The 15,993-nt window shown below is 44.1% G+C and overlaps 1 protein-coding gene across 1 annotated transcript in view; it reads right to left on the bottom strand.

Annotated features, from left to right (window-relative positions):
• Window positions 1–1,880: 1,880 nt before the first annotated feature.
• The window catches only part of ZMAT4 (zinc finger matrin-type 4), a 336,711-nt gene continuing 322,598 nt past the window's right edge, over window positions 1,881–15,993 (bottom strand). The window contains exon 6 of the mRNA XM_004592728.2: window positions 1,881–1,965. Within this exon, the coding sequence (XP_004592785.2) occupies window positions 1,881–1,965 (85 nt within the window). The remainder of the gene's footprint in view (window positions 1,966–15,993) is intronic.

Genomic DNA, 15,993 nt, shown 5'->3' on the forward strand with positions numbered 1-15,993 from the left:
TCCTCTCCATTAATCTATATATCCATTCGTCATATCTATCTGCCGTATCCATCATAGCTGTTTGTCTATCATCTATTTGCTATATGTGTTTATCATTTATCTATGCCAATCTATCCAACTTTTGAGTAGTTGACACACTCCTTAATATTTCTAAGTGAATCATGAAGTTCTAGAGATTGAAGAAGTCAAGACAGAGAATACCAATTAGTGTACCCAGTAGCTTGTCTGAGAAGTCACTGAGCGTGGGTGAAGCTAGAGGTGAGCTGAAACTGGGGGTGCTGACTCTGGCAAGTGGCTCCGTAGACATGCATGACTGAGTGTGTGTCAAACAATTGGTTTCTTGTTTTTGGAACTGCATTCCTGGTCACATCGTGTGCCATGCTCTCTCTTTTCTGTCCTTTGCAACACATGGGTACAACATATACATCCACGTTAATAAGGTGATGGGGCCCGGCACAATGGCCTAGCGGCTCAAGTCCTTGCCTTGAATGCCCCAGGATCCCAGATACACCAGTTCGTATCCTGGCAGCCCCACATTCCATCCAGCTCCCTGCTTGTGGCCTGGAAAAGCAGTCAAGGATGACTCAAAGCCTTGGGACCCTGCACTCATGTGGGAGACCCGGAAGAGCCCCCTGGCTTCGGATTGGCTCAGCTTCAGTCATCGCAGCCAGTTGAGGAGTAAATCATCAGACAGAAGATCTTCCTCTCTGCCTCTCCTCCTCTCTGTATATCTGACTTTCCAATAAAAATAAATAAATCTTTAAAAAAAATAAGGTCATGGATTTCCCCAGGACACATTCTGCCTTTAATATTTTAATTTCTAGAAGGAAAGCTGTGTCCCCCGAGGACAATATCTGGCGGCCACTCTCCTCCACTCTCTTCAGAGGCCACCTATGTGTTCGAGTCTTCCAGGCCGTTTTGTGAAACACAACTGAGCGTACAGCATCCAGGAGTCCAGACTCTCAGCTCTCTGAAACAAACAACGGCTGCTTCAGTCGCCACATGACAAAAAGCACAAACCTACTCATCACCTCAGCTAAGTGAAATCAGGCTGGTGTGATACCATGTGACTTTTACTTCCAAGCTCTTCTTGCTGAGATGTTGGGAAGACAGGGATCCTCCCTCATCCATGCCTTTACTTTCCATGCTTCAGTTACCCATGATCAGTCAGTGGAAAATTCCAGAAATAAGCAACTCGGGGATGTTAAACTGTCTGCCACTCTGAGCAGCAGGATGAAATCTTAGGGCTGGGATGTAAGCCACCCAGCCCACCCAGGCTGTCTGTTCTCTCTCTCTGCCTGTCAGGCACAACGTGGCCACCCTGGTTATCAGCCCTGTTGGCAAGGCATCGCAGTGTTGCTGCTCACGTCGGCCCCCTGGCGGCCTCACAGGGGAGCACGGTGCCTGCGTCATTCATCTTGCTTGGTCTCTGGTGCAGACATTGCTTCCTCTCCCCTCCCAACAGGGCAGGTGCTGACAGTGCGAGAAGATCCTTCGCAGGAGGATGAAACATGCGACTTTGATTACGATATGTTGTTACGATCGTTCAATTTTATTATCATTGTTGCTCATCTCTTCCTAGGTTAACTTATAAACTCCATCCTAGGAACGTGTATGGGAAGAGACTTAACAACCGCTCAAGCACAATGGGTTTGATACTGCCTGTTGCTTTAGACCTCAGTTCAAAACCTCTGGGTCTTGGAACACATCGCACAGGAATCAGACGCACAACTGTTGTCTCCCACAGTTCCAGGTCAATATCCCTGAGGCTTCATTCCACTGCTGCTTGTGACAGAATCCCACCAGATGCATTTGGTAATCTAGTCTTCATATCACAGGGCTTTTTCCCTGTGTCAACTGCAGAACAAAGAAAGGCACCTTTAGTGGCTTATCTCATTGCTGAGAGCGCTACTGATTCTACGGTTGCACTTCTCTTGACCTCGCTCTTCTTCAATCTGCTGTATTCTTCAGGAACGTAGAATGTCTTATACAGTATTCCATAATCAATTTTCCCTGTGTTTATTGCCCTAGGCTCAGCTATCTATGTTCTCATCTTGAAGGGCTGGCTCTGTGACTGAGTTATAAACAACACACACACACACAGAGAAGATTATTTTCCAGCTGGTACCCAAATCCATCTTAGGGCTAGGATTACTTTTGTTTTGGAAAACATAGTAAGTCACTTGGGAGTGGAAGGCAAACTTCTGAAAAGATGAGCTGGAAGAAGACAAAAGTGCTACAAGAGATCATTATCATCACCACATAAAAAAATGAACCAGCGTGTTGTATTTATGGTACAACGACATGAGTTCCTAACAGACACGCCCACTGATAACAACAGTGAACACTGCACAAAGCTCAGCTCCCTGAAGGCACTTGAGTATGAAGAACACCATAGGAATTTTGAAAGAGAGGCAAAAACAAAGCTGTATTGCTGTTCTAAAGATGAAAGGGAATAAAGTCACCAAAAGACACCATAGGTTTGCACTTATGCTCTTCCTGGTATTCCCAGCAGACCCTGACACCTGCAGATGTGAGTAGGCATGAAGCATCTCTCTGCAAAGGCTGGAGGACATAATCTGAGTTGATGCCCACCACAAACAAGAAATGGCTCTGAGACTGGCAGTACAGCAGTGTGGGTCAAGCCACCAGCCATGACACCAGCACCCGGTATGACCACCAGTTCCAGTCCCAGCTGCTCTGTTTCCAATTCAGTTCCATGCTACTGAACCTAGGAAAGCAGTGGAGGATGACACGAGTACTTGCACCCACTGGGAAGTGAGCCAGCAAATGGAGGATTTCTGTTTCTCTCGCTCTCTCTCTCTCTCTCTCTCTCTCTTTCCCTCATTCTCTGCAACTCTGCTTTTCAAATAAATAAAGTAAATCTATAAAAAGTGAGAAATGTCTTCAATATGAATCTATTCAATTAAATTTGTTAAAGCAAAATATCAATAACCTTTGAGAAATTATAACAGAGCCTAGAGTTGCCATAATATAATATTCATAATGTCCAGCATATGCCAAAATTATTCAATATGTAATGACCTAAAAATACATGGCCATTCCACAGAGCTGAACACCCCAACTAATTCCAAGGAAACTCCTAATCCTCAGATACAGATGCTGGCGTCCAGTGAGCTAAAGAAAAATAGACACATAAGAAACAGGAGGAAAGGAGTCTTAACAAGGACGTAGAAGGTGAGAACCAAATGGAAATTCTACAACTTCAAGTTTAAAATATCATTCTACCTCATATTCATTGGAATCCTGAAAGACCATTACATAAATACAACAAAGAAAGCTAAAAGTTCCAATTATTGCAAAAATGTAGTGTGACTAGTATCTCTCCTAGTGATGCTATGAATTGTACACACACTTTGTCATTGCTTAAGAAGTGATTTGACCCAGCCATATCCACTATGGAGGATGTTTCCAAGATACCTAACAACAAGTTCTGTCCACACAAAAATTTGCATGTAAATATTTTAGCAGCTTCATTTCCCAATAATCAACAACCAGAAATAACCCAAACTTTTCAGTGAATGAAGATGTAGACAGAGCGTGGCTTTAGCACCCAATGAGATAGTGCTTCTTAATTTAAAAAACAAAAACGGGTGAGTCCCAAAGCACTGTGCTGAATGGAAGAAATGAGACAGAGCAGAAGAGCCTAAAACTGTAAGTCTTAGGCTTCTATTTCTATAAAGCTCAAGAAAATGGAAACTAATGTGAGCTGACAAAAGTTTTTCAGGGAAAACCTCCAGCTGTCGGGAGAGGTTAGATGGCAAACAGGAAGGAAGCATCCATGGACAATGGAACCGCACTCATCTTCATTGGGCCAGTACTTTCACGTTGGCTGCATCTGTCCAACTTCGTCAAGTGGTGCACTTAATGGATGCAGCTGGTTTACGTACAATACATTAGCTGAGTTAATTTTTAATGGTGAATGGTAAATGAGCAATCACAACAAGGCAGAGAAAAGAGGAAGGCTGAGCAACAATAGTACAGGTAGACAATCCCATTAAGATGCTTCTGAAAATCCTGGATGTTTAATATTTAATCTGAGCCTATTTCACTCACATCCCACTTCATGATCTCTGAAACCTCTGTAATTCTGACAAATGCACACCTAGACTATGATGGTTTTCCATGGAAATTAAGGACAGGAGCCTTCCACTACCTATAATTCAATACAGCTTGGAGAAAAGCATTCAGAACACAAAGAAATGAACCATACTCTGCACACTGTCAGTGGAGGTTGCATCCATTCATCCCAGGAGAATTTGTGTGGCTTTCAGAAAGCTCACAGAAATTTCATATTACAAACCACCTGTCAATGCATTTCAAAAAATTTTGCAAGAAAATTAATTTGCTTTTTACTCCCATTTTCATGAACTCTTTGAAATCTTCTCACATAGTGATCCCGGAATCAGAAGACATCTTAATGAGGCAAATGGCCTTTCTGTAGAATCTGCATTGAGACAACTACATGTAGATTTTTTTTAAGATTTATTTATTTTTATTGGAAAGTCAGATATACAGAGAGGAGGAGAGACAGAGAGGAGGATCTTTCATGCGAAGATTCAGTCCCCAAGTGACCACAACAGCCTGTGCTGTGCCGATCCAAAGCCAGGAGCCAGGAACCTCCTCCAGGTCTCCACGCGGGTGCAGGGTCCCAAGGCTTTGGGCCATTCTTGACTGCTTTCCCAGGCCACAAGCAGGGAGCTGGATGGGAAGCTGGGCTGCCAGGATTAGAACCAGCACACATATGGGATCCTGGCGCGATCAAGGCAAGGACTTTTAGCCATTAGGCCATTACGCAGGGCCTAAAGCATAGCACTATCTGGTTAAAATCATGGGTGAGTTCTGGAAGAGCTGTGACTGCTGAACTTTTTGTTCCCTGTCCGTAAAAGCACAACTGTAATCTAGGCCCTATGTATTTTTTAAGATAATGATTCTAAGTTGGGAAAATATGTTAGAATGCCATGAGATTGTTCAAAAATCATAACCCAGTTTAACTAAGTCATTGTATCTATGGTATGGCTATAGCAGAAACACTTACACAATTTTTAGGAAGTTTTTTTTTTTTTTTTTTGTATATGTATTTAAAAGGTATAGTGACAGAGAGTGAAAAACAGAGAGCCAAACTGATCTCCCTTCTACTGATCCATTTCCCAAAAGGCCACAATATTCAAGGCTGGGCCAGGCTGAAGCCGGGAGGCTGAATCAACATCTTGGTCGCTCCCATGAGTGGCAGGAGACCCAACACTTGGGCCATCTTCTGTTGTCTTTCTAGGTACATCAATAGGGAGCTGCATGTGAAGCAGAGCCTCCAAGATTTATTCTGGCTTGCTGATATGGGATGCCACCACCACAACTGATGGCTTAACCTGATGAACCACAGTTCTGGCCCCCAGAGCAGCTACACATTCAAAACGATGCCAAGGATCACTGCACTGGCCTTTGGGGCACAGAGGCATGACTGAGTGGTTCACATTCTTGTCCAGATGTGACTCGACCCCTTAGCCATCCACATTCTTGAGTCCATTGGAACAATCCCCTCTGCTGGGATGGCTTGAATCATACCACTCCTTAATAGGAAACTCATCCTCAACCCAGAAACTCACTGGGCAGAGACAGGCGTCTTCAAGCACATGCCAGGAAGTTATTCTCTGAGTGATAAAGTTGTGCTGTTTCCATAAAGTGACTCTGGGTACTTTAACTCTGAAACTTTTCTTTTTATCCTGAATTCTGGGCTAAGAAACAGAAGGGTCATGCTCCTGAATGTGCCAGACAAAATGATGTCTTCATAGAAATGCTTTTCCACACTTTCATCCAGCCAATCCTTTTCTGCTCATAAAATGAGTAACATAGACACCCAGGATAACTGGGTTTACAGAAGCCAGGATCTATTGCACAATGAGCATTTATATATTTGCTATTTATGATCTAGATTTTTGCTTTAATGTGCAAAGGTTAAAGGGAGCTATAAGTCATCTTTTGTCTATTGCTTTGAAAGATTGATTTACTTATTTGAAAGACACAGTTACAGAGAGAAAGAAAGAAGGAGCGAGGGAAAGATGGAAAGAGAGCCTTCCAACCACTGGTTCATTTCCCAGTTGGCCACAGTAGCCAGAGGCGGGCCAAGCCAAAAGCCAGGCACTCCACCAGGGTCTCCCATGTGGATGGCAGGGATCCAAGCACTTGGATCATCAACCGGCACTTTCCCAAGAACATTGCCAGAAGGCTGGACCAGAGGTGGAGCGGCTGAGATACAAACCAGTGCTCATAGGGAAAGGCAGCACAACAGGCAATGGTCTAACCCACTACTCAACGAATCAATCCCTGTTTTACACCTCAGTTAATAAGATTTTTTTCGTATTTTCTATTTTTTTTTTTTTTGCATTCTAAATGTAATTCCAAGACATATTGGATAGAATATATCAATTCATTGACAAACAGTATTTCAGTTTTATTCTATGTGCTACATATTGTTCTAACAAAACAATCAGAAAGTTTTCAAAAATCTTAAGGAGACCATTCATTGTATTACAAAAAAATCTATGCAAGGGTTTAAAAGCTTTCACACCAAAATCAACATTTTGAAATTTCATTTTCTGCGAGCTGTTTGAAGTGCTCTTATGTTAAATAATTTAAACTTCTAACCCCACAAATTCATTATTATTTTTAGCCTCACTTTCCTGAAAGAAAAAAAAACAGACATAAAGAGCATCAGTGACTTTCTAAAAATCACACACGTGTTTAAGGAAAATTCAAAAAGTTCACCAAAAAGGGGAGGGTGGGGGAAGGCGGATTTAAAAGTTATCTACGTGGTGCAAAAATCTTTGAAATCGATACATGTCTTTTTCTTTTTTTTTTTTAAAGATTTATTTTATTTTTATTACAAAGTCAGATATACTGAGAGGAGGAGAGATAGAGAGGAAGTGGAGCTGCCGGGATTAGAACCAGCAGCCATATGGGATCAAGGCGAGGACCTTAGCCACCAGGCCACGCTGCCAAGCCCGATACATGTCTTTTTCATAAGCTGCATTTTGCGTAGACTTTTTAAGAATGCATTGATTGCACGGATGTCACACTTTCTACCATCCAATGAGCTGATCTTTCCACTTCTTTTTCCCCAAACTTTCTGAAGTGCTCACATACTTCCTGGTGAAGCTGAGATGCCAGCCCTTGTAGTCTGCATCCAGACGTTACCCCATGTCTCAGCCGCTGCGTGCTTTGGGCCTGTTTCAACAGCACCTTGAAAATGCTAATCATCCATGATCTCATGCAGGGAGCACTGTTCTGCCAGTCGAAGACAGTTTGGAAAGGACACAGGTTGTGTGGAGAATCCTTCTCAGCTCTCATCACCATTCTCAGGCCTAGCAGAGCCCATTGGTGTTTCACATCACAGAAATCATTGTAACAGGAAGGTCAGCGCAGAGAGTAAATGGGTCAGCCTGCAAGCACAGCCTTTTGCAGGGAGCAGGCAAGCTCCGCTGCAGCCAGGGGATGCAGCTTTGCTTAGGAGGAGCCCAGGCCTTTCAAGCCCTGCAATAGGTCCCATCTGCAGTCTATGCAGGCAAAGGGTCTTTCCTATGCATAAGGTCAAATCCACTCTCTCCCCAGCACTCCATACAAGTTTGGGTGTGACAATAACTCTTTTGTGATCCTGTCTTTGTGATATCTTTATTACTTCTTTCTTGAGTTGTTGATTTTTAAAGTACATTTAAACGGCTCCTAGAGTTTCCTTTGGACAAGTCTCATGTACAAATAGGAAAGTGGACATGAAATCACATCTCAGAATAATCAGGTTGTGGTTTTGGGTTCTGAAAACAGCTGGGTATGTGGCCCTGAGCTTCTCTCCAACAGGCTTCACTTGGCTTCTTCATGGCGTGACAGCTCATCTCATTAATTCCATGAGGGTCTCCTAGGTGCCAAACACAATGAAAGGCACTAATGAGATGAAGTCGCCAGCCCGTTCTGATCTCCATTCACAGCGAGTGCCTGTTTCTCAGCAGTGCGGTATGGTATAGACCGTAATTTTGACATAGGTACAGCAATTCGTTTTGGTTATTTGGGGAAATGAAAGAGTTTGGAATGGACAACTCCCTGTATCTATTTGTTTAGGAATATTTTTCTAAAAATGTTTAACAAGCCGTAAGCAATTCTGTTGCCAAGTTCAAACAGATACATCAGCATTATCCGCCTGCTGATTCTGAATTCCACAAATGCTGTGACTTTCTTACTTCCTCATTGCCTGCCATACTTAGTCTTGTTCAGGAGGCAACTTGCCAGGCACTGGGAGGTGTGGCTGTTCTGGGTCAGGCACTGGGATTCTACCTACATGGTAAATGATTCAGTGAGGGGTAGATAGCTCTGGCTTAACACAGAGCGCTGAGACTTAACAAGGAGTTTGGAGAACATTTTCCTCTCCATTGCAAAGCAGGGTCACAAGACACAACTTCCACAGGCTGTTTTACTCACTTCCTGCCCTGGCCGCTCAACTAAGTCTTCCGTTTGAGCACAAATGAAGATCTACTGTCTCTAGTGCTGAAAATCACAGTCCCATTCATTACCTCAGGTCAAAGCTGTTATGCCAGTCTAGAAGCCAATTTCCTGTAGATTTACTAAGTCAAGAAATCCGTGCCTTGTGGTTTAAGACTGTCTTAGTCACATTTTGTTTTACTTGCAGCAATTCCCTTCTGGTGTTGGGTGGGACTGCCAGGCTCAGCCAGGGAAAATATGGGACAGCAGGAGTTCGGTCTGTCCCATTCATTCTCTGGCGTTTCTTTGCCACTCTGCCCTTCTGCAGAGGCATTGATCAAAACAACACAGATTTTTAAGTTATACTGAGAGGTGATAAATGCCCTCTGAAGAATGTGTCATTGTTCTTTTAAGCTTTGTAGTCTCCAGGAAGCAAAAGATTCATATGTGACAAGCTAAGTCAGGGGGAAGGTGTCCAACTCCTTTCAACTCAGATGCATCTTCCTCGGGCATCGGGTTCTTGGCTGTTCTACTGGGCTTGAATGATTTGAAGCATTCAGGTGGTGAATCAGGAACAGTGGCAATTCAACATGTCCCAGTGGATGAAAATTTGAAATATGATTTAAGCTTTTAAGAAGTGGGAGTTGGGGGAGCCACACACTGTGCCAACGCACCATATGGGCATTGGTTCAGATCCCAGCTCTTCCACCTCTGACCCGGCTTCCTGGTGATGGCCTATGAAAGCAACAAAAGATGATTCCAGTGCTTGGGCACCCACAAACATGTAGGTGACCTGCACGAACTTCCTGATTCCTGGCTCTGGACCAGCCTAGTTTGGGCCATTGCAGCCATTATGGGGAGTGAATAAGTCTCCTTCTCTTTTTCTCTCTCCCCCATCTCTCTCACCACCCCTCTCTGTAACTGTCTTTGAAATAGACAAATAAACCTTTGAAAAAGAAAAAAATCATAACTGGAGGTGGTTATGGACATGCAATGTCTCTGAGGCCACTTTCCTGGTATAAAAGTCATGAAACTAAAATAGCTGCTTCCTCTTCAGAAAAAAAAAAAATTACAAGATTAGGAACTGCTGAGGTAGCAGGTGTTAAATTATTGACCACCTGGCAGAGAAAGGACAAAAGGACTCCCAGAGTTTGATGAGGTTAGAAATATTTTTTTCAGGACATTGAAGAAAGCAGGGTGTATGAGGTCAGGGAGATTTTGTAAGGATAGAACAAGTACTGAGGGGAATTCCACCAAGCTCAGCTCTCTTCACCAACTCCTTGCACTTTGAAACGCCTTGGGGAGTCACCTGTGGCTTCAGCCAAGTCTGGGGCACCATCAGTGAGAGCTGAAGCAGAGAAAGTTGTAAAGGAAGAGGTTTGGGGGCTTCTCCTTTTTGGGTGAAAGTGGGCATGTTCCCGCAGACAGCATCTTCACGTGCTCATGGGGGAGAAGGCGCAACTGCAAGAAGATATTGCAGCAAAGTCACCCCGTGGAGCCAGGTGGAAAGCCTGTCCCAGGTGACAACCAGGCAAGCCTCAGGCAACTCTTCTTCCCTGGCACGTGTCTGCCCCAGGTCCACTCAGCAGAAAAAGCTCAGCGCCTTCTCCATAGCTTCTCAGTGTCTCACCCAGAGGGAAAGGCGCAAGCCTCAGGTCTTCATGTGCACTTGTGCACTTCAGTGACACTGCTCTGCATCCAGCTACCACCTAGAATGGGAGCCTGCGCAGTGAGAACCCGAGGAAGGTCCAATGCGGAGGACTCTACCTAATAGAAGAGTCTGTAGGTCCTACATCCTCAGTGTGGATGAGCCCTCCCTGTCGGCAGGTGAACATTGGTTCTTAGGTGTAAACGTCACAACAGTTTATGTCTTCCACCCACTCCCCTAAGTACTAGGTACAGGTACAGAGATCCTGAAACTATGATATTGAAACTTTGGGGGTCAGGTTATTGGTAGATACCAGGGGAACATGATCTAAGAGAAGCTGCTTGTAGTGGGGACACCCCCCCTTTTTTTTAAGTGTGAGCAACTGTTAAGGAGAAACTCTGCTGCTGGGGAGCCCTAACAGGACCTCTTAGGTTCTGAAGGCTTTGAATCTGTACAGTTCTCGGGCCAGGAGGTGTGAATGAAAGGCCACTGAACAGAGAAACTGCAGCTCAGGCACCCTGCCCCAGCTTCAGGAAGCCACAGACACTAAGCAGTAGCCCAGGAGAAGCAACCAATCATACTCAAGACCAACATTCCCCTGACTGGCCAGGCCAGGGTGTCAATAATTGTCTCCACTTACTGCTCACTCACTCAACTGCTTACATATTTGGCAACGGCCAAGAGTCCTTGCTCTGGGGAGGTTTTGGTGGGTGACCACCAAGGATCTAAGATTTTATCCAGCAAACTGTGTGCTGTTCTCTGCAATGTCAGGGGACACTTAGTTCCGTTCTGTAGATCTTAACCTATAGGACTTATCATTTGAACTTGTGAAGCTCAGATGTGTTCAAAATAAAAGCATAGAGAAGATGGAGGAATCCACAGCCATGCTTGCCGAACCAGACCCCAGCTGGCATGAGGATGCTGACATTGCGGCCCCTGTCTCTAACAGCGAACTGCAATGAGAAGTAACTCCACTGTGGAAATGGCTCAAGAAAGTCTACAACAAGGACAGAGTGGACAGGTTGCCTCCGTGCCCTCCTCATGTCATATCTTCCTTGGAGGGAAACAGTTTGCTTCCATTTGATAATCTCTTAAAAGGTCTTCTAATGTCAAATCAATGAGCAAAGCAAGCTGTACTTGTCCCAGGCTGGAGAGTTGAGTTCACACCAAGTTCTTGGAACTGGTGACCATGGCAGTGTCAAGGAGGAGTGTGCCGCCACGTGCCAAGGCTTACAGCGGTAACAAGACTAAGTCTACACAACATTGTTCTGGAGTCTATTCTTTCTGCAGTAATAAGAGATTTCTCTTCATTCATTGAAAGACAGAGAGAGAGAGAGAAAGAGAAAGAAAGAGAGATCTGCCTGCTGGTCAACTCTCCAAATGGCCGCAACAGTCAGGACTAGCTATTCTCAATCTTACAGCCTGGAACTCCTTCTGGTACTGGGCCATCTTCCACTGTTTTCCCAGGCACATTAACAGTGACCTTGACTGGAAGCAGAGCAGCAGAGAGTCAAATTGTTGCTCATGCAGTATGCTGGCATTGCAGGCATCGACTTAAGCTTAATATCACGGACAACTTATTCTTTTGATCAGTCTTTTACATATTTGGTAATGGTTTATTTCTCCTACAGAGACTCATACCTCCTTCTCAGCTGGACCCAAAGCAGGACTATTTATAAGGGGAGCATCTGCTAGTTTTCACAGATTTTTAAAAATAATGCTGAATCCTATTAAACTTTTCTGCCTTTTAGGAGGAAGCCCAAAGATATTGATGTCATTCAGTTGATATTCACAGGCAGTTACGTCACGTGGACCCTTCTGCTAGTAAACCAAAACAGCTCTGCTTATTCTTCTGCCTGTCTGGTACTAGTTTTTATTGTTTTGTTTCCTTGCAATTAAGCTGGTAGATTTAACTTTTGGTAGTTTCACTCTATGAGCCATAGTGTCCCCAAATGCTAATGTTCGGAGAAGATGTAGCAGGCTGTCTTATTACTCTTCTGTGGTCTAAAAAAAAAAAGTTGAAAGAAAGAAAGAAAGAAAGAAAGAAAGAAAGAAAGAAAGAAAGAAAGAAAGAAAGAGAGAGAGAGAGAGAGAGAGAGAGAGAGAAAGAAAGAAAGAAAGAAAGAAAGAAAGAAAGAAAGAAAGAAAGAAAGAAAGAAAGAAAGAAAGAAAGAAAGAAAGAAAGAAAGAAAGAAATTTAAAACTTAGGGGCCTGGCATAGTGGCTTAACAGGCTAATCCTCCACTGCAGCACTGGCATCCCATATGGATTCCGGTTCAAGTCCCAGCTGTTCCACTTCCGATATAGCTCCCTGCCTGTGGCCTTCAAAAGCAGTGGAGGATGGCTCAAATCCTTGAGGCTCTACTCCCATGTGGGATACCCAAAAGAAGTCACTGGTTCTTGGGTTCAAGTCAGCTAAGCCCTGGGCATTGCAGCCATCTGGGGAGTGAATCAGCAGACAGAAATCTGTTTCTCTTTCTTTGCAAATTTATTTTTTAAGTAAATAAACCCTAAAAAAATGATGTTAAAAATACAGTGGAGTTCTTCTTGATGCCACATCGCAGATCTGTCGCTAATTAGATGATAGCCTTGGTTTTCCTTTCAGAGCCTTGGCCTTCTCTTTGCGATTAGCCAACAAAATAACAGCAGTTATGTTTGGTCACTTTGTGAGGACAAAAGGAAATAATTTAATGGCTTTAGCAGATTGCACAGCAAATGTTCAGAAAGTTACAATTCTTCATCATTTCCATAAGTAGAAGCAGCCTAATCTGGCTGACTCTGACTCCTTCCTGCCAATACAGATTCTAAAAGTCAGCAGGTGTTAACTTGAGTCAGAAGGTTCCTGCTGCACATTTAGGAGACTGAGTGATATTCCCAGGTCTTGGTTGGAGCTAGTGCCCGGCGTGAGCCTTGAGTATTGTGGGCCTGTGAGGGGTGGATCAACAGGTGGACATTCTGTCTGGCTCTGTCCCTGCTGAGAGTTGAGCCCTCCAGACCAAATGGTGAAATTTCTTGTCTTCGCTGAAATAGCATTAGCAGTTGTTCTCCAAGTACAGCCCTCAGACCAGTGGCAGTGGCATCAACTAGGAGCTTGTTGGGAATGGAAATGCACAAGTCCTACTCCAGAGGTAGAACATCAGCACTCTTTGGGCACAGAGCCCAGGAAATGGAAGAGGCATGCACGGGCCTCTCAGGCATGTGAACGTTGGAGTATCTGAGAACCAATGCCGAACCAGCTGGAGTGCGTGAGTTTCATCTCCGTGGAATCAGACACACCTGCCGCAGTCCGCCCCCAGGGCTGCCAGGGGAAAAATGATAGTTCTGCTTAGTGACTTCATTTGAAAATAAGATATCCAAAGCCATCTGAGTTTGAGGCAAGACAATGAACTTGCCAGGAAATATGATACCAAAAATATATGCAGTCAGCCTGGGAAACCACATTGAATTCCACTATGGCAGAATGTGCTAAAAAATTCTGGTGCTGAAAGCCTTGCCTCACCACAAACTCTGCCTCCAGCCTGCTGCCCAGAGAGCTTCACTTCCTTTCAGCCAAGGTATAGGAACTTAGCTTTGAAGCTTCAGAGCCTTCCTCCTCTTCCTGGGTGGGCAATTCTTATAAGTGACCATCTGATTAAAAATTCTGCAAGCTAAAGAACCAATGCAGCTTACAGACAACATTTTGCAAATGGTGAAGTTTGGAAGTGAACACGCTGAGTCCCAATGTCTTTTAGATCTGCTTCCTCACTGTGTGCATAAAATTGCTTTACATCTCACATGGGGCTTTTTCTTTTGCTTCTGCTTCTCCCCAATGTTGGAAGAGCCTGCTCTTCTCTTCACACCAGTAGGCACGGGAAGCTGACACTTTGTTTTCTCGTTTCCTGGACAATACTGAGTGCATCACTGCATGGGTGTAAGTACCAGTGTACCAGCTACGTACTCTTCCTTTTGCCCTGACTTGGCTGATTTATTTTGCTGTAGTGGTGAGTTCAGTCTGTGCCCCTTACAACCACCTCAGATCCACCGCCTTACGCGTTATGTAGCACTGTAACACCTCCGTAATGTCAGTGCCAACAAGTCCACATTGTTTGTCACATCCTTTCTACTCATGCCCTAGAAGTCATGCAGTATTTGTTGTCCCTCTCTGTACTTCTGTCCTCACTTCTCCACTAACCCAGATTAAAAATAACAACTCCCTTTGGTTCTCAACTATCTTGACCCATTGCCATAATTTGGTTACACAGCTCAGCTCTCCTCCATTTAGCACCTGTGCCATAGAGGTAAACCTAGCTATCAAAAAAATATAAAAAAAAACACACACATGCTACCAGGCTCACACCTTGCCATTATCAATGCGAACCTCAATGGACCCATTGTTCTGTTCAGTAATCACACATCCTGGAATTCTTCCCCTCTCCACACGACTGTTTCATTCCTTCTCCCTTTAACATTCCCAATATTCCCTCTTCCTTTCTCTTGCTCACTTGATGGCTGTTTCTCATTCCACTGAAGAAACAAGCATCAGAAATAACGTCCACAATTTGTCACCACACTGCTACTCGTCTAACTCTGTGTCTACACACTACGCCCTTGTTTCCCTATGATTCAGGACTAGCTATGCCTCTCCCCAGCACTCTTCAGGTGCATGCAATCCCAGGCCTTCCTGCCCACACAGAGACAGACTGCTTAAAAGTATCCCTCTCAACCTCATCAGCCAATGTCTACACTCTGCTGGCATTATCTCTTTTTTCTTTATTTCCTTGTCTTAAGAAAGAAAAATAATCTCACTTCACTTCACTTCCCACTCTACTTATTGCCTCCATTTCTCAAAGATTCCTGGAAAGTAACTTGGACTCACTGCTGCTCCTTCAGTCCCTCCTCACAGCTTTTGATCTCATTCTAGTCCAGCCTTGATCCTACCCTTGGTCTTGTGCTTCCACAACAGAGCTGTACTTGCCGATGACCAACTTTCAGCTGAATCTAGTGGTTGGTTAGGTGGTTGTTCATGCCGTTCACCCAGCAACGGCATTTGGCAGTTCTAGAACCCTTCCATCCCCACCTCACCTTCTCCACTTGGCTTCCAAGATACCCCTGCCTCTTATCTCCAGTCTTACCTTTCCACTTGACTGGCTCATTCTCATCTCTTGAACTGAGCTCTAGGCTAGTTAGGTATTCAAGTATCCCTTTTTCCCATATGCTTTCTCATTTCTTTAGTGATCTCATCCATCCTATTTTTAAGATAACATTAACTAGATTATTTTCTGTCTTGACATTTACTCTGTTTTTTTTTTTTAATTTTTAATTTTCTTTTTAACATTGTTTACATAGTTGCCCATGTGGACCTCGGATTAGGGTGGGGAGGTTCAGGCACAGAGAAAGATGAATGGGACATATGTTTCAGGATTTTTTTTTCTTTTTCTCTTGTATGCACAGGGAAGGAGGAAGAGGGGTCACTCCTTGATGTCAAACTACATCAGCACCTGGGGATGAGAGATGGTCATGTGATGACAGCTTAGAGATTCCGATGTCAGGAACAGAGTTCGATAGTGTTACTTGTATGGTTCTAATAGTTCTGAGAAGACATTAGTTTTACTGTTCAAGAGATGAGAACGTCTTTCCAAGGTCTACTGGTTGACAGAGTCCATCTACAGACCTAGGAACATGCTGCAAACCTTGACCAGGATAATTATCCAACCTGATCTGCTTTCTATTCTCTATCAAGGGTGTCAACATCCCCTGCCAGCCTACATGAGCTGGCTGTCATGTCCCCCATGTGCATCTCGGCATGCTGTCCACTGTGCAGGCATTAGCAACTGAGGAGGCCCAGTCTCAGTACAAACCACACATCTTGTGGTTTTTTCTGT

Source organism: Ochotona princeps, chromosome 11 (genome assembly GCF_030435755.1).
Source record: "Ochotona princeps isolate mOchPri1 chromosome 11, mOchPri1.hap1, whole genome shotgun sequence".
Lineage (NCBI taxonomy): Eukaryota > Metazoa > Chordata > Mammalia > Lagomorpha > Ochotonidae > Ochotona > Ochotona princeps.